The sequence below is a fragment of the Solanum pennellii genome, chromosome 12 (assembly GCF_001406875.1).
Source record: "Solanum pennellii chromosome 12, SPENNV200".
NCBI classification, from domain to species: Eukaryota; Viridiplantae; Streptophyta; class Magnoliopsida; order Solanales; family Solanaceae; genus Solanum; species Solanum pennellii.
Window position 1 is genome coordinate 80601155 of NC_028648.1, and position 26781 is coordinate 80627935.

The window sequence follows — 26781 nt, forward strand, 5'->3', positions numbered from 1 at the left end:
TACAATTTTCCCATAGATTATCGATTTATCTAATAACTCAATACTAAAAATCAATAACCCAATAAATTTTTTAAAATAACCTAACAGTATATAAAGTGAGTTAGGGAATAAAAGAAAGGAAATATTTATCTCATTCAACTTTTGAATAATTGTATAATTATGCATTTTAAAAGATAATTATTATAGTTATTTTTATATTTTTTTTAATCTAATTTTAATAGGTTTGATGTTAACAAAAAATCTTCATAAGAAGATTGAGTAACCTTTATATAAGTTCATAATGATGATATTTTCATTGTTCAATTTTGTCTTATTTTGCATATTATTCACATTATGCACATAATGGAAAAATCATACAAGGTTAAAATCAAATTTCACAGTGACAAATAATCGTAATAAATATTTTTATTCAAAATAAATACACGAAAGCTTCACAAAATTGTTATGAAGCTATGCGATTGGAAATTAATCACAATTATCAAAATTATATACTTTATATATTAAAATATTAAAAAATGTACTAAAACTTTGAAATATTATTTTCAAGCACTATAAAAAAGAAACTTTTTAAATCCTTATCATGATTTTCGAAAATTTATAATTTGATAAAAAAAATAATTTGTGGGCACTAATATAATAAGGACCTCTTTTTTGAGTAGTCAATTTTCACGTGATTAATATCTTCAACTTATAATGGACCTTGTCGACTACTTTTAACATATAGTTTTATTAAATTTATAATAATTTGTTTTTTTACATTTTTACCCTTTAGAGTTATTAAAGTTATTTTCCATTTTTGATTTGTCTGTTTTTTCTTGTTTAAAAAATATTGGGACATTGTGAGGTAGACAGTCAATTACATATGCTTTTAACATTTGTACCTTCAATTATTATTATGAGGGATAAAAAAAGGATATCCTTTCGAATTTTATAAAAAAGAAAATTGTACTATTAGGTTAATTTTATCTTATTGTAGGTAATAAATTTTAAAGCATTATTTTAAGAAGGCATTTTTTGTAGATATTATTTGAATGATTTAATAATATAAAAAATAATTTTTGATGGAATGTAAAATTTAAATTTTATTGTTTGTAATTTGATAAAAAAAATAAGGAAGAATATCCGTGTTTTAAAAGTGGGAGCGTGAAGCGAGGCGTTGTATACAGTGTGGCACATCGAGCGTAAGTTTCATGGATCTACGTCTCATGTATACTCAGTTTATAGTTTTATTACTAATAAAATACGCAAAATAAACCTTTCAATGATTTGTGATTTTTATTTGAGATAATTATTAATAATCAATAAAGAAGAAAAAAAAGTATTATAGCCTTATAATTATTGTTTGAGAAATATCATTACACCAATAATAAAAATATGAATTAAAGTAAAAAAAAAGGTATAAAAATAAATGAAAAATGTTAGGGCATACGTTTTTATGCCCGGAACTTACGTTTTTAATGTTCAGGGCTTATGCCTCAAATTCTAGGACTCGCGTCTTATGAATCTACATTTTTAATTTACGTTTTAGAGTATTTTTTGTATGCCCCGCCCCGAGACTCGCCCGAAACGTTTTTTAAAACACTAAAAAATGCAATGAGATTTGTTTTTAATTTACGTTTCAGAATGTTTTTGATACGCCCCACCCCGAGACTCGTCCAAAAACATTTTTGAAAATACTAAAAAATACAATAAGATTTTAATTAAAATTTTCAAATTAAAATTTAAAAATAATTTCTTTAAAGAAAATGAAACTATATAAGTATAATATACATATAAATTATTCAGATCAATAAATTTCGAATAAAGATAGTTTAATCGACAAAATATATAGTGGAAAGGAATGAAAAGATTGTGTTTTGCGTTGTGTCTTTATTATATCTATAATAAGTGGGACATAGATGAGTCATAAGATAAACCAAATCGAAAGAAACATTAAAAAAATATAATTCCTTTGGATCGTCAAAATTATTTTTTTTTTTTACCTTTTTCATATCAATTTATGTGATAATAAAATTTTGAGATTTATAAATTATTTTTTAACACATTTTTTCATGCTTTCAAAGTTTAAATTATTAATAACATTATTATAATATATAGTACTTTTTAAATGATGATATTTCACGGTCAAAATTACAAATAAAATCACCTTGCTGAATATGTTTTTGGGTAAATTGTGATTATTCTAATACGATAAAATTATTTAAAAGATAATTTTATAAGTTTTTTTTACTTTTATAGTATGACAATAATTAAAATTATTTCATTCGTAGTGTCGTACACGAGAGGAAATTTATTTGAAGTGACATGACAATGAAACATATTTTAATAGTCAACAATTCATTATCCCCTGACTTTTAAGGCAGTTAAATTTTTTTAAAAAAAAGATTAAAAAAAGTTATATATATATGATTTTTTTATAATAATATTTTTCTCAAAGACAAGTTCTTTAAGAATAAAAAATAAGTTATGTGATTACGAGAGATATTTTTTATATTAATTGTGTCTTTCTCATCCGTCAACAGTGCCTTATCTTTACCTTCACCTTAGTCACCCTCGTCTCCACCAACCCATACTCCCTCTTCCTTATTTTTTATTTCGCGGTAGAATCATAATTTTCATTAAGAAAATTTAAAATATATATATATATATTTATATATATATATATAAACTCAGATTGGAACCCTAGACCAAAGTCAGCTCCGCTCCTACTCCCAACCCATTAAGTCGTAGTCACACATAGTTTAGAATGGCCAATCAAACACCCTTTATTGAAAAATCATATTATATAATATGTATATAGAAAATTATACGAAATACATAAGTCAAAAATTTTATGTATCAATTTTGAATATCCTTAGCGAAATTTCTGACTTCATTACTGAACCAGCTCCCATATTATTTTTCTATGTTATACACAAATACTTAAGAACAACTTTCACATATAGCAAACACAATATTCATATTTGTATGCTATAGCAAAGTTTGCATGATTCAGCTCCATAGTAAACGTAAATATGTATAATTCGCTTCATATACAAAGAAACCAATTGTATAATTCGCTATACATATACAAAAGAAAACAATTGTATACAAATCAATTGTATAATTTGTGTATGTATAAAACGAGAAAGAGAGAAAGACAAAAGGAAATTGAGCGGGAAATATTTGTATTGCACATTTATAAGTGTATAGGACGAAAATATATGTATTTGCAAGTGTATATACAATTTTTCTCACTTAATACAAACAGAAACACAACTTATACATTTCATTTATGTTCGTATAAACGATAAAGGCGAGGGTGACGAGTGAGATCTAGGAGAATGGCGAGCAAGATTTGGGAGTTGAGAGAGATGGGAACGAAAATATATGTATATATACAATTTTTTCTCACTTTATACAAAAAGAAACACATTTTATACACATGTGTTTGTATAAAAGTGAGAGGGAGCGAGCGAGAGAGGAAGAATAGCGAGCGAGAGTTTGAGGGAGAGAGGTGACTGACAAACAGTTTGTTTCAGGGTACAATTAAATTAAAGTGTAATTATAACATTTAATTTAATTTATTAATTTGCCATTGTATACAAGTTTTTCTATACTTAATGCTTATTTCCATTTTCTTCTCTATCATTTTCTTTGTGAGTTACTCCCTCCGTCCGGTATTGTTTGTCATGATTTCTATTTTTAGAGCCAAACTATAAAAATTTTGACTAACATTTTAAGATGAATTTTTTCATCACATTAATATGCGAAAAATTGTAACTTACAGTACTTTTCATATAGTTTTAGAATATCTAATTTTTTTTGTTTAAAATATCGAATTAATGTGATCTAATTTACCTTTGGAAATTAATCAAATTGACTTTTGATAAGCATAACATGACAAATAATTTCGGACAGAGGGAATATCATAACACTATAGTTATCATTAATTATTATTATTTTTTATTAATAATAAAATAACGACAGATTTTTCTGTCCACCTATATCTGAGTGTTATTATAATAATAATTAATTTAATATATAAAAAAAAGTGTAATGTATTCTTTTCTTTGTCGTTTTTCAATTAAGATTCTTTTATTTTTTGGACAATTACAACTTGTTAGGACATGAAGAACTTGCTACTACCACACGCCATGTTTCTTTTGGTGGGTCATCAATTTATGGAGTCACAAATGGTTGCTAAAATAAAATAATATATTATATAAAAAAATCTTAAGCAACTTGACAATAAAAAATGAAAAAATACAAGTATTTCAAATTGTATATTAATTTATCATAATTAAATCATCACTTAAAGTGATAATATATTAATTGTAATTTAGCAATTGAAGTGTTTATACATACACATATGGTATATTTATTGAGTTCTTAACGCAAATAAATGTCATAAGTTTTTATCAAGAAAAGTGATGGGTCTCTATTTTTATGAGGAGAATGGATAGTATAAATATCGATCGTGTATATCTGAATTCAATAATTTTGATTTAAAAAATAAATTTATAAAAATTCTAATAAAAAACTTATATGAAAATGTTTAGATATTAAATTCATAAAATATAAATTTTAAATTCACTCGATTTAGCATCCAAGTGTATCGTCTAATTATCTATGAATACATTGGCATAATGAAGTCTCAATTCAATTTTCAGTAGAGACAATTCATTAGATGATTTCTAGCTATCTATTCTATTTTTAGTGAATAAAATTATTCGATACATATACTGATGGGAGGTGCCAAATATCTCCCGAAACTAATTGAAATACGCACAATCTTATTTCAGTTTCACGATTATAAAAAAAATGAAAAATCGTCCGATCCACCGTCAGAGTGGACCTAATATAAATGCGGTGGGTTGTATGAAATTCACCATACGTACCTTACATCTTTATTTATTACTATTATCATTATTATTATTAATAAGTGTATATAAATGAATATTCTACTCTATAAAATTAAAATATAAAGTTTATATATTTTTAAATTAATTATACAAGAATTCATATTTTTATTGTTTTAGTTATCGAGTTTATAATTAATTAATTTTAAAGTATATCTAAATAAAAATTATGATTTGTCTTTTCAAATTCACAATTAATATCTAGCTCCATTCATAATAATAATAATATAATACGATACATTATTTTAAAAGAGTCAATGTTGCAGATTATAATTATCTTTCGGTTCTTTAAGGATTCTCCTATTGCAAATTAACATAATTAGGGTAGTAATTATGAGCAAAGCTAGTAGTCTGTATGCAAATTTTAATTAAATTTTAATGAATTTTGTTATAATAACAATAATAATATATTTATGTTAATATATTTATTAAATATAAATAAATATTAAATTTTAAAACTTAAATATTATTATTTAAAATTAATATTATAAAATTAAAATTTTGATCTCGACTATAATATTCTAAAGAAAATATAATTGATACTTTTGATGGTAAAAGGAAAAGGAAGAAAAAAAAAAGCAATTTTCTCTTTTCCTTTTTACTCTTAACGTCAAGGATAAAGGCACAAAGCAAAGGGGACAAATGACCTCCTTTTATTAATTTTTTTTGGGGCGAGGACAAATATATCTCAAATTATCGTAAATGATATAGACACATTATTATCATATTTTTGAAATATTGATAGTTTTGTCGTCTAAAAAGTAAAACATATATGTTATTCACTCACACATTTTATCCATTGTCGATATTTAATAAATATCGGATCGATAGATAAGATTAATGACACTTTTATGTTTGTTAGTATATATATATTAGTTTTTAGACATCGGAGACACCCATATCTCAAAATATAACGAAGGATATTCGCGCACCATGTACGATAGTTTAAGGATATATTTATTCTTTTTCAATAAATTTTTATTTGATATCAAATCTCGATTATATTCGAATTCGATTGACTTAGGAAGGATGATATGATATCCTTCATTTTTTTTATTTTAAATATTTTATTAATCAATTTAAGAAATAATTTTCTTTATATCATAACAATAATTGTACTTAATCATGAATTGATGTTGAAGCTACAAGATTGATTATAAATTTGACAGAACTTAAGAGTTTTATTTAAAATTTTATATTTATATTTTTAAAAAATTATTAATATGCGTAAATAAAAAATATTATTTTTTAGATATTTATAATTTATAAACTCAAAATATTTGGGAAAGTACTGCCAAATCACATCGAACAGTAGTGGGTTCAAGATGTCCTATTGGTAACTGAATCAGTGAAATTTCATTTTCTAATAACTTAAAACAAAAAAAAAATCACTTTTTTAACTTATACTGTCATAAATTTGATGAAATTCAATAATTTTTACTAAAATCTTATTTATATCATAATAAATTTAAAATTTTGAATTTGTGCACCTTGTTAATAAAATTAGAAAGGCAAATACATTCATATAAAGTTGAAGTATAGTGAGTTTGTGAATTGTGAGGTCCTTTGGTAATTCAAAAAGTTATGGTGAAGTCGTACAAACTCATTCATTCTTGATCAAAGGTCCTGTGTTCAAATTTAGGGCCCTGAATATGGAGTCGTCTTTATCAAAAAGCATTTATCTCCCAATAGAAAATTTTTTGGCGTGAATCCGGATATAGTTGAACTCCAGCGTAGATACCAAGTACAAAAGAAAAATCAATAAGAAAAGATGGAGTTTCTATTTTTAGGACTTTTCAGAAACGAAAAAATCATTCACTTAATATGATTGTGAAAGACGTGATGTCTGACATTCAAATAGATATTAATAACTTTAAACGTAACTTATAATAAAAAAAACTCAATAATTCACTGAATATTATACATTCTTTCATCGATATTAGAGTCGAGATATCCACATCAAACAAGAATAGGCAATGCCAAAGGGGCCCCTTCATAATTCAGATATTTTCTTACACAAATGAGTCATAAGGTCCTATGTGAATTATTAATGCTATATATAGTATGGTCGTTACAATAATACATAGTAATAAAATATATTATCACTAATGTCAATAGTTCGAAAAAATTCGTAAATATACTTAACATTTTTTTAAAATAAAAAATTCTTCGATATCCAAGTTCAAACATATTCACAAGATGAATGTCATATACATATGTATAATGATAAAATAAATGTACGATCATACAAAATTAGATCAGAATAGAAATAATTACATTTCAAGAAGATACAAGCTATGACATCTCACTTATCGAAGATAAATTGTAAAAATGTCATTTGAGATGGTTTAGTTATGCGCTATGTCGATCTCTAGATTGTTCAGTGAAGGAGTCAAACAGAAATAAAAGAGATAAGAGACCTGAATCACTTGCAAACTCGCGTGTTCCTAGAAAAGACTCTCAATATAAATTTTACAAAAAATTAGAACATAACAAAAGAAATCGATATATTTTTATATAACGATAAAAAAATCTATATAACAATACTTATACGTTAACCTATCTTCTAGACATGTTAGCACTTTTATTACTATGAATTATACACTTTCTAGAAAAATCAAAGATGGTGTTCATGTGTGGACAATTTTCAAAGTTGAAATGTTGATGTCAATTTTCTTTTTTTTAGAAAATTTCTTTAAAGATAAGAATTTTTTTCACCCAAAAAAATAATTATGCAAGTTGATGATTTGTGAGAGGATATAAAGTTTTAAAAAGAATTAGTTGAAATATAAATTCTCTAATTTTAATTTTTCACTAAGCCTAAAACTTCATGGTCGTCCTAAAATTTGTAAATTTCAAAATACTACAATAATATGGCTTGCTTATTATTATTATTTTTTTCATAAAAGGAAAAACAAATAGTACATTAATGGAATTATAAAAAAAATTGAGTAACTATATTTTTAATTTAGCTAGATGTTGATGCTGGTTGCCATAATTGACTAAAGTTTCTATTTTCTAAATATTATTTTATTTGGATCAAGAAATACAATGAATATATATGAAAAAAATGTAACATATATAGTGCTTTCATTTTAATCATCTTACAGCTATAATGCACTAAATCTTATCCATCTGAACAGTATAACTTTTTTATTTATTTATTCTAAAATTATTACATATAAACTAAAATAATCAATTTAAGTTCTCATGATTATAAATTTCACATTTTAAAGTATATTACCATATACTTTGGCTCAAAAATGAAATAGAGACCCAAAGGTTCAATCAAACATCTTTTTTTAATAAAAAACGATATTTCTAATACAAGTTTAATATATAATATCTTTTATTTAAGGAAAAAATGTACGAAATACACTCGAAGTTTAATTAAATTTGTTGAAACAATTCAAATTTTGGACAGGACTATTACCTTTCTATACTATTTAGTATCTTTATATTTTAATTTTTCAGTAAAAATATTCGACTCGACTCGAACATCGTAGGAAAAAAACCTAATCAACCAGTCAAGTGAAAGGATCCCGTCTACCGTTAGCTTGGGGGACTAGATAATGTAATTGTTTCTACATTAACAGTTTATAAAACAACGTTGAAGATTAGGATTCTTTTAGACGTCGAGGATTAAAATAGAAGACGGGGTAAGATTATTATTTTCATTGTCATTTTTTTCTTTTTCCTCGATATTCTTAGCTTAATTTCTTAGTCTTGTATATCTTTTCAAGCTTGTTCAGTAATATATATATACACACACACACATATATATATATTTCAGTCAAAGATATATCAGAAATAATTTATTTTTCTCTTAAAATGGGGTGTTTGCGTAAATATACTCCATCTTTACTTGTAAGGATACACTGAATATATTGTTATCAGAACAGAGTCTCATTCTGCAAAATATTACATATTCTATATGGGTTAAATTTATTTAAGTATATGTAGACATGGAACACTCTTCGATACCTTAATATGTTTACTTTTTTATATTCTGAACCGCTTAATAAAATTCTGATTCCTCCACCGATAATTATTAGTACATTAACAATATAATATAACTTTTTTTATTAAAATAATATAAGATAGAATTTCATCATCAACATTATGAGATTTTTATGTGTATTATAATTTTACATAAGTGCCCTCCACAGGTTATAAATAAGTTGCTCTTTTCTCACTCTCAACACACCAAACATAAACTGTTTATAGATCAAAAGGCTCTCTCTTCAATTCTTCTTTCATTTCCATCACCATGGATCCCTCTAAGGTATATCAATAATTTTTTTTTGTATACAAAACTTTGTGATCCTATTTTTTCTTAGTTGATCTTGTGTTATATAATTGGTATAATATTATAATATGAGTATATCGATCTCGTATAATACGTGAAAATACATTGTTGTCAGAAAAAAAAATTCTCACTTTAAGTTTGAATTCATTTCTTTTTTTTATCAAAGATAAAGAGATCTTATTCATTACGTCAAAAGTACCTTCGATACAGTTATAATTTTTTTTTAAAGAAGAAAACACCTTATTAAGGTGTCTTTTGTCTTTATTGATACATTTAAAATGGTTTCTCATGCATATCAAGTTTCACGTAAAGAAAAATGAAGCACTAGTCATATGAAATTGTGTTTGAAAATAAATTTCATGTTTAATATTATGTAATTTTTTAAAAAAATAAAAAAAAATCATGCATATTTAAAAAAGATTTCAAATGAAAAAAAAAAAACACCCCTCAAATTCCTTTTTTAAACAACTTAGGAAAATTCAAAAAAAGCTTTTCGTAAAAAAAACAAAACTAACATATCTAAAATATTAATTTCTCAACAAAAATTGTCACGTGTTCTAACGCCTTTCTAAAAATAAAAATAATTTTTTTTTAAAAAAAAATAACTACTTAAATAACTGTGCTGTAGATGCCGGAATATTCTCCGACATCTGATCGGCAATCATCGCCGGCGATAATCACCGGCGATCGGAACATTTGAAGAAAAACACAAATTGTGAGCACTCCTTGCGTAATTGTTTATTACGAGGCGGATCTAGCTTTAAAGCTTTAAGTTCACGTAATATCAGTAGCTTTTAACTAAATAACATATTTATATTAACAAATCTAATAAAAAATTTTAAAACCGTGAACTCACTTATTATTGTATATTAACTTGACATCGCCATAGGAACCTATAAACTTCAGATCCGTTGAATATCAAGTTGTGAACACTCATTTTATTACATTTGGTTGTGTATTAGGAGGCGATCTAGCCTTAAAGCAATGAGTTCACGTGATCTCAGTAGTTTTTGCTCAAATCTCTTGTATTTGTATATTTAACTATGAGTTCAGTTATTATTGTATATATGTATATATACTTGCTTGAGATCGTTGTAAGAACTCATAAACTTCAGATACTCGATTTGTTGCATATGCAATGTATATTTTATTTTTGTTGGATATGATTGTGACACAGTATCGCCCATCAAGCGCATACGACACCCCTTTCTTGACAACAAATGCTGGTGGTCCTGTGTACAACAATGTTTCTTCCTTGACTGTTGGACCTAGAGGTATTTTGATATTAGACGTTGAGCTTGTTTAGATTGACTTATTTTAAGTGTTTTTAAGTCTGGATGGTATAAGATTTCGTACATTAGTTCAAGTTCGTATTCTTGGCAGGGCCTGTTCTGCTTGAGGATTACTATCTAATTGAGAAGCTCGCGACATTTGATCGCGAGAAGATACCTGAACGTGTTGTTCATGCTAGAGGTGCTAGTGCTAAGGGATTCTTTGAAGTTACTCATGACATTTCTCATCTTACTTGTGCTGATTTTCTCCGAGCTCCTGGTGCTCAAACGCCTGTTATTTGTCGATTCTCTACTGTTGTCCATGAACGTGGAAGCCCCGAGTCTATTAGGGACATTCGTGGTTTTGCTGTCAAGTTTTACACCAGAGAGGTAATTTCGTGCTTAGGTCATGGAATCTTTGATTGGGTTTTTGTTTTTGTTTAATTGTAATGTTTTGAATTGATTGACTCAGGGTAACTTTGATCTTGTTGGAAACAATGTCCCGGTGTTCTTTAATCGTGATGCTAAGTCGTTCCCTGACACGATTCGTGCATTGAAACCAAATCCAAAGTCACACATTCAGGAGAACTGGAGGATCCTTGATTTCTTCTCGTTCCTTCCTGAGAGTTTGCATACATTCGCCTTCTTCTACGATGATGTTTGTCTCCCAACGGATTACAGACACATGGAAGGTTTTGGCGTTCACGCGTATCAATTGATTAACAAAGAGGGGAAAGCACATTATGTGAAGTTCCACTGGAAGCCAACTTGTGGTGTGAAATGTATGTCTGAGGAAGAAGCTATTAGAGTCGGTGGTACTAATCATAGCCACGCGACCAAGGATCTTTACGATTCAATTGCTGCTGGAAACTATCCTGAGTGGAAGCTTTTTATCCAAACAATGGACCCCGAGGATGTAGATAAGTTCGATTTTGATCCTCTGGATGTAACCAAGACATGGCCTGAGGATCTCTTGCCGTTGATCCCAGTTGGTCGATTGGTGTTGAACAGGAACATTGATAACTTCTTCGCGGAGAATGAACAACTCGCGTTTAACCCTGGACATATTGTCCCTGGTATTTACTATTCCGAGGATAAGCTTCTCCAGACTAGGATATTCGCGTATGCTGATACTCAGAGACACCGTATTGGACCAAACTATATGCAGCTCCCAGTTAATGCTCCCAAGTGTGGTCATCACAACAATCATCGCGATGGTGCTATGAACATGACACATCGCGATGAAGAGGTACTATGCACTCGACGATTGGTGCTCCTTATGTTTTGCCTTTTGACCAAACATTTCATTCTTCTGATGTATAACTAAATGTTGCAGGTGGATTATTTGCCCTCGAGGTTTGATCCTTGTCGTCCTGCTGAGCAGTACCCGATTCCTTCTTGTGTCTTGAATGGAAGGCGTACAAACGTGAGACAAATCTCTGTTATTCTTCGTCTGAGTGATCTACGAACGAGTTTAACGTTCACTTACATATACAATGTTGTTTTTTCAGTGTGTCATTCCGAAAGAAAACAACTTCAAACAGGCAGGGGAGAGGTACAGATCATGGGAACCTGACAGGTACTAATTTGGTTCATCTATCATATAATTTATCGCCAATTTCCCCCCTCGTAAACACACGATGATAACTGATTATCCTTGTTATTTCAGGCAAGACAGATACATCAACAAATGGGTTGAGTCTTTATCCGATCCACGAGTCACTCATGAGATTCGCAGCATATGGATATCATACTTGTCTCAGGTTTGAGTTCTTCTCTTCATTTCCATGATTCATTTTAACCTAATAAAACGCGGTGATTAAACAAAACCAATCTTTTTCTCCGCGTGCACACATTGCAGGCTGACAAGTCCTGTGGTCAGAAGGTCGCTTCTCGTCTCACTGTGAAGCCTACAATGTGAAAAATCAATGAAAATAGTTGAAATGGTTTCAAGCTGCAAATGTTGAAGGACTAGTACAAAAAAACGTCCGCGTTGTGCTACAAACTGTACTTCTTTTTCAATCGTAATGTTGTATTTTGTATCGAATTTCGATGTCTTGTGTTTTTACTATGATGATGTTGGAACCTGAATAAGTTCACAGTTGTATGTTCAATGTATGATCACTTTCTAAAGTTATGTAATTATGTTGAGTTCTTGTTCACTTTGGTGCTTGAAGAACACACACTCAATTTCAATAATATCACTTTCATTTCAGTATCTCAGCTTGATTGATTATGTTTGAACAATTTTTTCATTACACAAGAAGATCAAGGAAGGTGAAATAGGTCCTTAAGAATGTAACCGACACCTATCGTGTGGGGGAATTTCACTGATACGACTAAACTATAAGCTTTGACTGTGCAGAGTACGAGTTATGTTGTTTTACTTGAGTGGAGAATCTATCTGAAATAACATCTCTATCTTCACAAGATCGGGGAAAGAGTTCATATACAACATTCTCCTTAGACTCCACTTGTGAGACGATGATTTATATGTCGTTGTAGTATGAGTTGTGTGCGGTTTGAAATACAGTTTTAAGTTGGGAAACTTGCATATACCATACTAGTTTATGAACTAATTACTAAGTTACACTCTAGTTTGCAATATTACGAGTCTTACCATATTTTGTGCGTCCAGAGAATTATATCTCAGATACATGAGGTCAAATTCAGGTGTAATTTTTTTTCTAGATACATTTTATACAAGTGAGTTTGTATGTATATATGATATATAACAAATCTCGCTAGTCTCCCTCCATTTCGCTTACCACTTTCCTTTGTATATGGTATCCCAAATCACATTAGATCCATACAGATACATGTATCTAGGTTTGAGTCACATATATTTGGAATACATGAGTATCTCACTCTCCTCCCTCCCTATCTCGCTTGTCTCTTTCCCAATTATAATGTATATGGTATCAAAAATACATGTATTTAGGTGTATTTTTCCTCAATATATTGAAAAAACACTCTTAATTAATGGTAATATATGTAATAAATTAAAAGTACAAGTAGTAATAATGTACTCCCTCTATCACTATTCAGTTGTCCACTTTAGAAATGACACACATATTAAGATAACGATAATTAGCATAGTGAAGTTATAATTTTACCCTTATTAATTCTGGTTTCAAAAATGATGAATTAAAACTTGGAAATTTTCAAAAAGTTTAAATGAGGGTATAATAGAAAAATCTTTTTTGTCCTTTCTTGATTTGTCAAAATAAACAAGTAAATAAGAACAACTAAAAGAGGAAATATAAACAAATAAATAGAAACAGAGGGAGTATATGATAACAGTTTGGCCCAGTCCACTATATTTTGTTCCTAATTGGGCCGCTCCAGTGATGTACCCGGAGGCCCAAACCAATCTCTAGCAATACAAAGTGATTGATGTTACTGTTATCCGTTTGTAGACATGTTAAATTGTTGCGGATTCATTAAAAAATTTATTTATCGATTATTATAATTATTAGTTTAACCATTAAGATTTGACTCAAATTAACTTTTTTCATGAGAATCACTTGGAACATTCACCTGAATTGACTTTCTTCAAAAAGCAAATATTAAGATCCGATCGCAGAACCTCTGCCAGCTAGCTCTCTAATAACATGTTGAAGTGTGTGATCATTTCGTCTAAAAGTTTAACCGATTAAAGAGAACACATATTTATAATTAATGATATTCTCAACCGAGTGAATCTCGCAAGAAACTTTAATATACCATCAAATTTAGATAAAAGGCTTATCTACATCATCTGTTAAAATCTTGACTCATTTATGTCACATTTAATGACATATATAAGTTAAATTTTTAACGAGTGACATAAATAAGTTTTCTTAAAGTTTGATAATATATTTAAATCTTTTTCTTTAACATAAATAATGCGATACGATATTAACGAGAATTGTGATAAAGTGATAATACAAAGACTTTGGTTTCTTAATATCCACGTGTCAATTGTTAACTATGTTGATCATCATCTTCCAAACTAAAAGAAACAATTATCACTATTCTTGATATTATTATCTCTCTTCTCTGCTCTCCAACTGTCACTCTTCCTACGCCGGCCGGCCGCCGTCCTCCGCCGTTCATTCATTTTTCCGGTGACTGTCTTCCACCTCACTTTTACCCACTTCCCCTAACCTTACAGGATGATAGCTATTTCGAACTCTTTGATTTTATCAACAACCCCTTCTCTGCATTTCACTTCAGGTAATTCTTTAAATCTTCTAAAGTTTACATTTTTATTCATGGGGTTTGGATTATTTGTTGTAATTTGCTGTTTTTGATGCACCCTTTTAAGTAGTTTCGAATATGGTATGTTGATTAGTTGGTATTTGAGCTTAATTTACCCTGTGTATTCACTAATCGAGCTTCGTAATAGCATAATTGAATGATTATTTCAAGATTTGTGTTTTTTTCTCTACTGATTTTAGCTTTGATATGCTTTACTCGAGTCGAGGGTGTTAGGTAGGCCTACACACCACCCTACTCTCCACTCGTGGGATTACACTGTGTTGTTGTTGTTCTCTACTGATTTTAGGTTTGAGATGCTTTACTTGAGCCGAGAGTCTGGCCTCTCTACCTTCACAAGCATAAGGTAGGTGTAAGGTATGGGTACACATTATACTCCCGGAAATATCCCACTTGTGGGATTACACGGTATGTTGTTGTTACCTACTGATTTTAGCGTTGGTAGGGTAATGTCTGCGTACGCACCACCCTTCCCAAACCCCACTTGTGAGATTACTCTGTGTATGTTGTTGTTGTTGCTTACTGATATTACCTGCTAAAAGTATTAAACTAACTGCTGCATAGAGTAATTTGTGTCTAGAAAGAACTTGAGAACTTAGCGAAGGCCTAAGAACAAAGCTAAATGGCCTCAACAGCTATAGGCTAGTTGGGATAAAGGATCTTTGTTGTTGTTATACCTCCGTTAGGTTGTTTTTTCGCTCTGATCAGAGACTTGTATGTGATAAGTGCGACATATATGGAACATCCAGTTTTAAGAAACACCGATTTGCTTTAGAAACTAGGTGATTTGTTTTGATACTCTTGTAGTCGGAGTTGGGTACAACTTTAGGTACCTGAGTTGGTGGGAGATAGCAGGTATTAGGTGGAATTAGTCACGGTGCACTAGTTGTCACTATCATGAAAGAAATATTCATGTCCTTCATATTATATGGTGGTGTTTTGCTGGATACTATGTTTAAGAAATAGAGAAACACTATCCTTAGAATGCACTCCCTTCGTTTCATCATTCTTATGTTATCCTTAATGACACACTTATAGGAATGACATGTTTAAGATACAAGATTCAAAGGGTAGAACATCTCTAATTTAAGTCCACAAGATTCAATAGTTTTCCAAACATGTTTAAGCAAAATGGTGCATATGTTTGTTTCAATACTACATTAAAATAAGGTGAATGACCTTCCGTGCTTCTTATTCAATTCTTTAAGCATAACATCTAAATGAAAATTGTTGGATACAAAATGAATTGTGTGTTTTTTTTGTTCGAATTATTTGTGGAACTGCATGAAGCTAAAAATTCTCATGACTAATATGATTGGTTTTAGTAGTACATGATCATATGTTGCATTGATGGCTCCCTCTTCACCCAAACCTACATGAGTGTTGTGGTATAAGTCCAGTAACTTTCGATTGCTAGGATCCAGTTTGAAGTCGGCAGATAAAAGTGTCGGTGGCACCACCAAATTGGCCTTCAGTCCAAGGCAAGGAGGAAAATCATCCTCATCTAGAAGATCATTAATCGTTCAAGCAGACTATAGGTATTGCTTCTCTTGTTCTTACGTGCTCTACTCGTGTGCAACTTATACATTGATGATATACCACACTTCTTTTTGTTTGGTTGTCACACTCACTTGTCTTTCTGGTAGATGATGTTTTCATCTCAATAAGTTAGTGTGAGCTTTAATTAGACCAGATCAACTCAGAAGAACCTTCCTGGTCCTTCAATTATTTAGTTTGCTCTGACCGTTGTTCTGCAAAACTATAAATCCAATTGATTCCTGAGTGACAGAAGCAAACCTGGCTCTTGCCATTAAATAGGAAAAAGAGTGTTGTAGTTCTGTTTCTTTCATACATTGGTGATCCACCGAGTCTTTCTTGTTATTTGGCAGTGATGGGGGGAGGCCAAGCAATTCAAGCATCTTTGTAGGTGGCTTTCTTTTAGGAGGAGTAATCGTTGGTGCACTTGGTTGTATCTTCGCACCAGAGGTAATCATTCTATGCTAAAACTAACTTATTTTCGGGTAAAGTGCAGTAGCACTTGTATTAGTCACTGCCTTTGGTCGACTTTGCTCGTTAAATACTTGTGAATTTGCGACATCACTCATTGATAAATGCCTTCTCCGCATTTCTTCTCTTGCGGTGTACCTGGAAGCAGTAAGCTGACTGCCCTTTAATTTCTCTTCTACAGATTAGCAAGGCATTAGCCGAAACAGATAGGAAGGACCTCATGAGAAAACTGCCCAAGTTTATATATGATGAAGAAAAAGCATTGGAGGTAAGTTAATATTATGTACGTCTTTTATTAAGAAGCAGTAAGAAAGAGAAATAGCGTCTTTTTTTTTGGTCGTGCACGCTCGCGCTTCGTGTGAGTGTAGAGACACACAACAAACACACATATTATATCAGAGTCCTCTATTCTGGCTGATTAAATCCCTCCTTACAAGTGTAATCCTCTAAGGTGTAGCTATCTGTCGCTTTGGAGTCTTCCTTCGTGGATCTTCAAATGGTCCTGTATCCTGATTGCTGAGATTTGGTAGTTTATGTAAGTTCCGTTATGTAGTCATGAACTTATGAGACAAAGTACCTTGCAAGAGATATAAAGACAAAGGCTAGAGAAGATACTCTGGGACCAGTCATTGCTAAGATTTGAAGCACCCCCAACCAAGGATGTTCTACAGTGTTTTTTGATAACCTTGGTGTCCGGTCCAGCTTACATGCACCTCAATTAAGTCCACGGGATACTTTTCACTTCCCACTAGCATCAAGTACCAAGTACCATGTAATTGGGATAAATGAGAAGAAATCACCTTGTGTTTTTTGTCTCCCCTGGATTTGAACTTGAGACCTCGTGGTTTTCACCCCACTTCATTGACAACTAGGCCACACCTCTGGGTGAAAATGTTCGATTGTTTTAGAACTGAAGTTTTGTTTGATTACTAGTTAAATGATGCTTTGATACTCCCTTTTTAGAAAACTTTCGTTTTAACTATACATAGATGCTACTCTTCGTCTTTTTTTTTTGTGAAGTAAGATGTTTCATTACTGGCATCTAAGAGATGCAAAACGTACAACAGTAGCAAATGTTAGCTGCAATACAATCTGACTTATTCAACCTCCGGGAGCTAACCAAAAGACGATGTTTTTCTTGGTCTTTAAATGAACCTAGTTAGGTGTTCTATACAAGAACATCGTGCTTTCTTCTCCACGGTTTCTCTCTCTGTCTGTTGCAAGAAAGTGGAGCAGGCTTGTTGCATCAAACCTATCACCTTTATCTGAGTTTGTTGCTTTGCTTGAATCATATAGTTCCCGGAGGATACAAAAAAAGCTGCCGAAGGACTAAAGATCTAAGTTTGAGAACAATATTCTTATTCCTGTTTCAAGTTCTTCTAATGTATGCATGCTGTTTCGTCTGCAGAAACAACGCAAGATACTAACGGAGAAGATAGTCCAATTGAATGATGCTATTGACGACATCTCCAACCAGTTAAGGTCCGGGGATGCAGAAAATGGAGCTGCAGTGAACCTAGATGAAGTTGAAAGTGTTATATAAACAACACTTACAATTGGTTTTCATGTAAATGAATAAACTCTCTCAAGACATTGATCTAATTCCAAGAGCATTTTATCTGGACTATATTATAAAACTACATTACCGTCAAATATGAAGTGACAATACAAGTTTAACATAACACACGGGTAATTGAGTGGGAGAACAATCGATACTTTTCGTAAATTTGCTACTAAGTATCTGTTACCTTCCACGAGCACAAGTCTTGAGTAACTTGCAAGTGATTGGTTATTCATGAATCACAGAGGACCACTGGTGTTTTGTGGATAAGAGTTATTTTCTATACCAAAAAAAATTATTATCCTTCTGCAATACCATCTCTAAATTGTCCTGTCCTCTAATGAATGGATAGTGGTACAATTCTTGTACTAGTTCTCCAGTTGCCCAGAATAATGCCAAAAAAAACAATTAAATATTCCCTCCTTTTAATTTTTGGTGATGGTATTTCACAAAACATGTAAAAAAAAATAATTAAAAAGGATCTTTTTTAAATTTGTGTTTTTTTAAAAAGAGAGTTATAATCGTGGTGGTCGAGTCAATTTGTTTGCATGTAAGGCTAAACTTCACCAGGTTCTTGTATCTTTCATCAGCAAAGTATGAGGTAACTTTGTCTATCACAGAGGTAACTTTATCTGTTAAGGTTAATATTTTGTGATTGAAATTTGTGGTTTCAAACGTGTCATGACACTTTTATAGTTATAAAGTTACGTCATGCACGGTAAAGCAAGAAGTATGAAGTGAAGTCGTTCTTGTTGAAGTAAACTAAAAAAAGAAAGAGTGTCACGACCAAAGGCGGACCCAAACCCTAAGTTGGAGTGTACGTATATACGAATATACAATTTTGAGAAACTGATAGAAACTAAGATATAATTAACTGTGTACCCATGAAAAGCATGGGAGTCCTCTAGTGTTGTTGTTATATGCTAGAGAAATCACCCTACTCCCTGTGTAGGTTCAAATTCTGGGTTCGCCTCTAGTCACCATGTCATGTATATTGCTATCACTTGGCTTTTTGTGATGCATTTTTCTTAATGTAAAATTATGGTAAGGATGTTTTAATTTGTTTCCACAATTATGGTAAGTAAAAAAGGATAACATGAAATTTTTCAACAGTTTGTGGTTGAGATTGTGGAAAAAAAAAAACATTACATATATACATGAGGACATAGATCATCTTATCTCTTATCAAATTAATCTTGATGATACACCACTCATTTTTTGAACCTCAATTTGTAACCAAAACTTAAAACATCATTTTTTTTTTAAAAAAAAAGTGAAACTTGAAAAGTATATATATATACCAAAGGATTTAAGTAGTTTTTGTCAAATATACAAAAACCATGGCTTCTCATGCAGCTTTGGCTCCTTCAAGAATCCCTACAAGCACAAGGCTTCTATCAAAGAACTCTTACTCTTTCCCTACTCAATGCTTCTCTAAGGTCTTTACTTTCTTTCCAAAAAAAAAAAAAGTCGAAAAAAAAGAAGATTTTTCTTCTAGTAAATGTGTTGTTGTTGTTGTTGATTTATCTGTTGTTTTTGTAGAAATTTGAAGTAGCAGAGTTCTCTGGTCTTCGATCGAGTGGATGTGTGACATTTTGTAACAAAGAGTCTTCCTTCTTTGATGTTGTGTCTGCTCAACTCACTCCCAAGGTAAGCATTTTTACTCTTACTCAGTAAAACATCTGCTTTAGACCGCGAAGCAAAACACTAAATATAACAGAATGTATTGATTTTTTCAATACTTACGACCACACACTCTTCCTCATTAGTCTGTTCTGAGAAGAATGACATATTTCTATATTTGTATCCTTTTCACCATAACGTCTCATTTTACTGTTATTGGCATGTTTAAACGTAACAAGCTCTAAAAAGATTGTTCTTTTTTCACTACGTTGTCATATGGAATGAAACATGAGATAAGAAATGCAGTGTTTCATCACTAAGATATCAAATAGTAGTCTCGAATTCAAGGTATGTTCTGTTTTCACTGCTAATAACCAGTTCTCTCGAGGCAAGGAATAACCAGTTACGCTAAAAGTTATAGTTAAAACAGCCAGAACCATACGCGGGTACCTAAATGAAGTTCTGACCATCTATCATATAACGGAAAAACAGTAGTGTTTCGTACCTTTTTTCCTGAAACTCGTTTACTTTTATCTCAAATCAGACCACAGGATCAGCAGGACCAGTGAAAGGAGAAACAGTTGCCAAATTGAAGGTTGCCATCAATGGTTTCGGAAGAATTGGCAGGAACTTCCTTCGTTGTTGGCATGGACGCAAGGACTCACCACTGGATGTCGTTGTCGTCAATGACAGTGGTGGTGTCAAGAATGTGAGCATTACCTGCAAAAAGATCAGCACATTTATAGCATTTGTTGATTTTACTATCAAACTTTTTCGCGGTACGATGCTAAATGTATTGCAAATATTATGTTAATGCAGGCATCACACTTGCTTAAGTATGATTCCATGTTGGGAACATTCAAGGCTGATGTGAAAATAGTGGATAATGAAACTATTAGTGTTGATGGAAAGAACATTAAAGTTGTCTCTAGCAGGGATCCTCTTAAGCTTCCATGGGCTGAACTTGGTATTGACATTGTTATCGAGGTAAACTACGCGTTAATAGCATTTTTGATCCCTCGGTTATTGGTAGATTCTACTTTTAGTACTCGTAATATCTAAGCCGAGGGTCTATCAGAAACAGTCTCTCTGCATTCACAAGGTCCCCTGACCTTTCATGCTAATATACATAACTAACGTAGCGAATGTCATAATTCATCCTATCATAACATTTGACTGATGCATACCTATGATGCTCGGACCTTCAAAAATGTTGTCAGATATGTGCCTGATTCTCCAAAAGTTACTCATTATTTGCTTAACGAGATAAAATCAACGAGATTGATCAATAAAAAGTCCAGCACTTTCAACATGATGAATCCTGAGAAAAGATGCTGATTAAGTTACCTAATAATGTTGTTCGAAAACTTACAGGGAACCGGTGTGTTCGTTGATGGTCCGGGTGCTGGGAAGCATATCCAAGCTGGTGCCAAGAAAGTTATCATCACTGCACCAGCAAAAGGTGCTGATATTCCTACATATGTTGTTGGAGTGAATGAACAAGACTACACTCATGAGGTTGCCAATATCGTAAGGTCAGTGCAATTTATGTGAACGTGTTTGACTGGACACATAGTTTAAGAAATAAAGCGAGATTTTTGAAAAAAAGGATCATTCTTTTGTGGACTGACTAAAAATGAAATTATGTCGCATCATAAATTTGGACGGAGGGAGTATATTTAATGTTCAAGAAGACATCGAATTAATGTTCTACCTTTGTAAATGCAGCAATGCCTCTTGCACCACCAACTGCTTGGCCCCTTTTGCAAAAATCCTGGATGAAGAATTTGGTAAGCAGAAGATTAATACTGTTCAAATTTATGTGGTTTTAAATGTTCGATTATTTATATCATCGGAAACAGACTCTCTACCTTCACAAATTAGGGGTAAGGCTGTGTACACACCACCTTCCCAGATCTCACTTGTAGGATTACGCTGAGTATGTTGTTTGACTATTTTCATTCATTTTGTAGGTATTGTTAAGGGAACTATGACAACAACTCACTCTTACACCGGAGATCAGGTAATCATGATATACGATACAACAGGGGAATTTGTGAAAACGTGCACCTTACAATGACGCTGAATGGATTTGATTATGTTGTATGCAGAGGCTTCTGGATGCATCACACCGTGACTTGAGAAGAGCGAGAGCTGCAGCATTGAACATCGTCCCGACCAGCACTGGTGCAGCAAAGGCTGTGTCTCTAGTGCTACCTCAGCTCAAGGGAAAGCTCAATGGAATTGCTCTCCGAGTGCCAACACCTAATGTTTCGGTTGTTGACCTTGTTATCAATGTTGAAAAGAAAGGAATTTCAGCTGAAGATGTCAATGCAGCTTTCAGAAAGGCAGCTGACGGTCCGTTGAATGGCATATTGGCTGTTTGTGATGAGCCTCTGGTGTCAGTTGACTTCCGATGCAGTGATGTTTCCACCACCATCGACTCCTCTTTAACCATGGTTATGGGAGACGACATGGTCAAGATTGTAGCTTGGTATGACAACGAGTGGGGATACAGGTAAACTGAAAACAATCATTTCGCATACTTAAACAACCAACCTGAATACTCATTTACATTAAAAACACACATGCATAAGCACACATATACCGTTGATTCACTTGTGATCATACTTGGTAAAATTGCAGCCAACGTGTGGTCGACTTAGCTCATCTGGTAGCAGACAAATGGCCCGGTTCAGCTGCAGAAGGGAGCGGAGACGCCTTAGAGGACTACTGCAAGACAAACCCTGCAGACAAGGAATGCAAAGTCTACGAATAATCTCTCTGCTTTCTTTTCCTTTTTGAAATTCCGCATGGATGATTTTTGAAGCTAAATTGTTTCCCTTGTTCAAAAATTTATAAATGAACGAACGACAGTAAAATCACACAGTTTGGAAATCATGTGTACAGTCATATAGACTGGTTTCACCATTAACCAGGATGCATTTCAACAATGAATTCTGTTTTACATTTCAAGATCTCTGCTTACTTTCACCTCGTTAGCTAAACTAATGACATTCAATTAGGATATTTTGCTTCAATGCATCGGTCATGAACCCCGGGGTAACATAGAGGAGGAAATATGGTGAAAACTTGAAGGATGAACGCGACAATAAAACTTCTATGATCTGCAGATTCAATATTTAGTTATTTTATCGTCTCTATTGAAGAGTCGAAGTATTTGGACACCATGATAATAAATCAACTGCAAACCTTGAAAGACAATAAATCAAAACTATGGAGAGATCAAGACTCTTTAATCACTACGTTGTGGATGTTATTCCCTGGAAACAATCAAAAGTTATAATTTTCCAACGTAGAGTGTTCAAATTGATCACCCTTACGCATCGTGAATTACAACAAGTAAAGATACATGCTACAATTCAACTGATTTTTCTTAGCCTGTCTCTACTGTAATATCATGCTAAAAAGCTTAAACGATTAGAGAGAACACACATTTATTTACCTAACTATGTTGTCTTGATCAGCACGAGAATCGGAGTTTCTTACTTGACAATGAGCTTGGCTCTAGCATGACCTCTGTTTATCTGAAATTGCTCTGTGATGCCAAGATGTGCCATAAGAAGCCAGACATGAGTAAGAAGCTCTCCTCCTTTACGTAGCTGTTGAGCGTGATGGTTCCCTCTGCAATGTGTAGCAGCATACGCAAGCATTTCCACCCATACTTCACTGATGATTTCCCATTTTCTCTGATTACCCTTTGCTTTCAATGATTTGGCAAGTATGCACGCGTCAAACAACACGCTCTTGCTCCTATCCCCTTTCACTTTTGCAGGTCCAACTTCAGTATTCACTGTTAGCAACTTGCGACTAGCTATAGTTAAGTCTTTTCCGACTTTCCTCTCTGTAAAGAACTCTTTGGCTTCAGCACATGTGTCTCTAAATCTGATCATCCCAAGTCCTATTGGCAGCATAAAGGGACACACTACTAAAAGATACAACATATAATCTGATAACTGCTTGCTTTGTTTGGATTCAATGGAACGAGTACTACTACTATCGTCAGTGTAATAGCATAGATCAGTAGCAATGTGCCAAATAAGGAAGCTTTGATCAAATTCTAACTCGGTCGACCAAACTAGGGAAGAACAGTCATTTCCTTTAAGTGCTTCAGTGCCTCTACTTGTGCATAAGACTGGATGATCATGCTTGTTATTACTTTCTCCGGCAAACTTTTGGAAATGGTCAAAGATCAGCTTTTTTAACCCCGGGGTGACTAGTTCATCCTTCTTGTACTTGTGTTTTTCCAAGAGCTCATTGATTCGGAAGAGTTTTTGGAACCTGTAGCACCGTGGGGGCTTGAACTCAACACAGTAGCTCAACAAATTGTATTGCGGTGTGCCATTGGACCACCTCATATTAGTTGATCTTCGCAGACACAGCTTTTTGAGGAGGAACGACTGGCAAAACTTCCTGTCGTGTTTCCCTTTGCTCAGCCAATTCTTTGTCCAGTCTGAGTTCAGCAAAACGATCAATGCACATATTTCCAGGAGAAAGGCCACCACCAGCAGCAGGTACGTGAGAATCAAGTCAAGTGTGTGGTATTTCGATCTTTCCTTACATAAAGAAAATGAAATCAAGGTAAAGAAAGTGCAAGAGAAAGTAACCACACGAAGAATGAAGCCTAGAGGAGTATAAATAACGGGTGCTTTGGTATAGAAGATATCGTATGCAAATCCTAACTCTGTCTCGATCACATCAAAAGCATCCTTTGGAGTAAGTTGCTTGAAGTAAAATTGGCTGTTGTCTCTGTCCTGGAAGCTAAGGATGAGATCCACAAAAAGACGTTTAAAAGTCTGGAACTGATCGAAAGCTTCAGATATCAGCAGCAATTTATCTTTACGAGTAGGGTAAGAATGATCAATTGGAAGTGAGATTTCTTTAACCTCATCCGCAATCACGTAGAAGCCCTCAGCTTTCTTCAAAGTATATTCCTCCATGAATTTAGCATAATTTGGTCCAGGATCAGGGGATGTCAGCATTGAGTCCCTGAGATTCTCGATTTTTGCTGAACGAAGAGCACATGACCGCTCAGAGAACTTGATAACACCAGATACGAAGATGAATAAGCTTAGAAATGGAAGCCAAGAAGAGCCTGGCAAGGACACAAGCAAGATATAGAATGTTAGTCCACTCTGGATTATCAGACCGACTAAATGCCTTAACCACAGCTCGTTATCCTCCAATGAATAAGCTGTGATAGTATCAGGACCGCCAAGATGCAGCAGCATAAATGGCGCCCAGAACGACATCAATTCATCCTTGAAATTGTCATCATCACTTGTTTGTTTGCATTTATCCAACGTATTCTGAGCGATGATACCTAATGAAACAATAGCAATCCAATCTGCTAGTAAGTAAGATGTCCATAGAGTCATTCTGATCCATAATTTCGCCACATACTGCCTGCGTTTGCCAAAAAGAATAAGCACAATCTGTAAGATGAGGCTTCCTAGAATCAGCACTTCTATTTCCCAATCTTTCCATGCTTTCCTCACGCTGTCCGGAATCAAATTAATTAGCCTTCTCCTCTCAGCATTAACGAATATTACACTTGCAGCTGCCAAAACAAAGATAAAAATTGGAAAACTAGGTCGGAATATTGTAAGAATATGACCCTCGAGCCTAACTCAACCCCAAAAACTAGCTCATGATGGAAGAATCGTTCAAGTCCATATAAACAAACTATCAGACCATTTCCAATCAACGTGGGACTCTAACCCACTCCAACACCCCTTCACACCCAGACCCGACTAGACCGTGGAGCATGAGCCCAAACAGAAATAGATCTGGCTCTAATATATCATATAGCACCCGAGACTAACTCAACCCCAAAAGCTAGCTCATGAGGGGATATAAACAAACAATCAGTTCATTCCCCAATCGATAAAGGTGGGCTCTTCATAAAATAAGGCACAATGAGTATGAGAAAGGGAGATAAATATAAAGCAAACCTATATCATTAAAAAAAAACCCACTCTTACAAAACAACAAACTATCCTACCATATATATATAAAGCAACAATATTAACCATTAAACGTTCAGTTTCACGAACCATAATTACTAAACATCCTCGAATGACTCTAACAACACACCTAGATTGAGTAACAGACACTTAAACTTTAAGTTCGCATTTCCAACACTAACTTTGAAACAAAATTAGATGAAGCAAGAACAATAAGCAGAAACAAACAGTACCTAGTAAAAGCATGGCTTATCGATAAATTGCTTCCCACCCAGCTTGTTACAGCAATGGATGAAAATGTTTATATTACTTATAATCACAGATATTTGGAAAAGAAAGAAAAAGGAAACAACTTGGAAGTACCATTAGAAGACTTGTTGAGTCAACTTAGTGTACAGGGGGCCGGGGGACCACAAACTAGGAACATAACAAAGACTTAACTATTACATAAAGTTGACTCGGACACACACAGATATGGGTTCGTTAGAACCCATTAGCTTGGTGAAATCATGTATACGCACGAAGAAATTTATTAAATATGTACAAAAGTTGAATTTAGAAACCTAAACGAGCAGTTGAGTTCGTTGTCCTAAAAAATTCTTGACTGCATTTTGAAGTATCTTCTTGTAATATTTAAGATACTAACTAATCCATTCATATTACTAACCTAAGTGGAGCAATATAATGTTATGTTGAATTGGTTGAGTAACACAGATCAACCGGTGAAATTATTATTTTTTCCATGTATAATAGGTGAAAGGTTATTGAAACGAGGGTCTATTGAAACAGCCTCTCTACCTCTGAGATAGGGGTAAGGGTTGTGTACGTTCTACCTTTCTCCAAACTCCACTTTGTGGGACTA

At 32.7% G+C, this 26781-nt stretch overlaps 4 protein-coding genes and 1 long non-coding RNA gene across 6 annotated transcripts; 3 read left to right on the top strand and 2 right to left on the bottom strand.

Moving 5' to 3' along the window:
- The first annotated feature begins 9039 nt into the window (after window positions 1-9039).
- Window positions 9040-12643, top strand: LOC107007063 (catalase isozyme 1). Its single transcript, XM_015205528.2, has 8 exons — window positions 9040-9186; window positions 10388-10484; window positions 10594-10871; window positions 10954-11730; window positions 11818-11907; window positions 11993-12060; window positions 12151-12244; window positions 12343-12643. The coding sequence occupies exons 1-8, from the start codon at window positions 9172-9174 to the stop codon at window positions 12400-12402; spliced, it is 1479 nt and encodes a 492-aa protein (XP_015061014.1). The 5' UTR covers window positions 9040-9171; the 3' UTR covers window positions 12403-12643.
- Window positions 12644-14383: 1740 nt separating this feature from the next.
- On the top strand, window positions 14384-18430 carry LOC107007689. The gene is made up of 5 exons (XM_015206400.1): window positions 14384-14699; window positions 16159-16279; window positions 16631-16727; window positions 16930-17016; window positions 18157-18430. Exons 1-5 carry the CDS (start codon window positions 14639-14641, stop codon window positions 18289-18291), a joined length of 501 nt encoding a protein of 166 aa, XP_015061886.1. The 5' UTR covers window positions 14384-14638; the 3' UTR covers window positions 18292-18430.
- Window positions 18431-19587: 1157 nt separating this feature from the next.
- LOC107007123 (glyceraldehyde-3-phosphate dehydrogenase B, chloroplastic-like) lies at window positions 19588-22908 on the top strand. Its single transcript, XM_015205600.2, has 9 exons — window positions 19588-19748; window positions 19852-19959; window positions 20477-20641; window positions 20752-20919; window positions 21307-21467; window positions 21661-21722; window positions 21906-21955; window positions 22044-22450; window positions 22579-22908. The coding sequence occupies exons 1-9, from the start codon at window positions 19650-19652 to the stop codon at window positions 22709-22711; spliced, it is 1353 nt and encodes a 450-aa protein (XP_015061086.1). The 5' UTR covers window positions 19588-19649; the 3' UTR covers window positions 22712-22908.
- Window positions 19843-20576, bottom strand: LOC114075194. Its single transcript, XR_003575599.1, has 2 exons — window positions 20438-20576; window positions 19843-19991 (listed from the first exon to the last, which is right to left on the bottom strand). It is a non-coding gene; the product is annotated as an uncharacterized LOC114075194 (long non-coding RNA).
- Window positions 22909-23185: 277 nt separating the features above from the next.
- LOC107007122 lies at window positions 23186-26298 on the bottom strand. Of its 2 annotated transcripts, none has more exons than XM_015205599.2 (2): window positions 26153-26298; window positions 23186-25513 (listed from the first exon to the last, which is right to left on the bottom strand). In XM_015205599.2, the coding sequence occupies exons 1-2, from the start codon at window positions 26163-26165 to the stop codon at window positions 23439-23441; spliced, it is 2088 nt and encodes a 695-aa protein (XP_015061085.1). In that variant the 5' UTR covers window positions 26166-26298; the 3' UTR covers window positions 23186-23438. The 2 variants fall into 2 exon arrangements, with proteins under 2 accessions (XP_015061085.1, XP_027769303.1); XM_027913502.1 differs by having other exon boundaries at window positions 23186-25359; window positions 26153-26267.
- Between the last annotated feature and the right edge of the window lie 483 nt (window positions 26299-26781).

Excerpts from the sequence above, each read along its gene's own strand:
- LOC107007063 (XM_015205528.2), top strand. Across the intron at positions 10,485-10,593 it reads CTTGACTGTTGGACCTAGAG|GGCCTGTTCTGCTTGAGGAT; the intron begins GTATTTTGATAT and ends TATTCTTGGCAG. Across the intron at positions 12,061-12,150 it reads AGATCATGGGAACCTGACAG|GCAAGACAGATACATCAACA; the intron begins GTACTAATTTGG and ends TTGTTATTTCAG.
- LOC107007689 (XM_015206400.1), top strand. The coding sequence starts at position 14,639 with ATGATAGCTATTTCGAACTCTTTGATTTTATCAACAACCCCTTCTCTG. Across the intron at positions 16,280-16,630 it reads ATCGTTCAAGCAGACTATAG|TGATGGGGGGAGGCCAAGCA; the intron begins GTATTGCTTCTC and ends GTTATTTGGCAG. Across the intron at positions 17,017-18,156 it reads ATGAAGAAAAAGCATTGGAG|AAACAACGCAAGATACTAAC; the intron begins GTAAGTTAATAT and ends TTTCGTCTGCAG.
- LOC107007123 (XM_015205600.2), top strand. The coding sequence starts at position 19,650 with ATGGCTTCTCATGCAGCTTTGGCTCCTTCAAGAATCCCTACAAGCACA. Across the intron at positions 19,960-20,476 it reads CTGCTCAACTCACTCCCAAG|ACCACAGGATCAGCAGGACC; the intron begins GTAAGCATTTTT and ends ATCTCAAATCAG. Across the intron at positions 21,723-21,905 it reads AATCCTGGATGAAGAATTTG|GTATTGTTAAGGGAACTATG; the intron begins GTAAGCAGAAGA and ends TTCATTTTGTAG.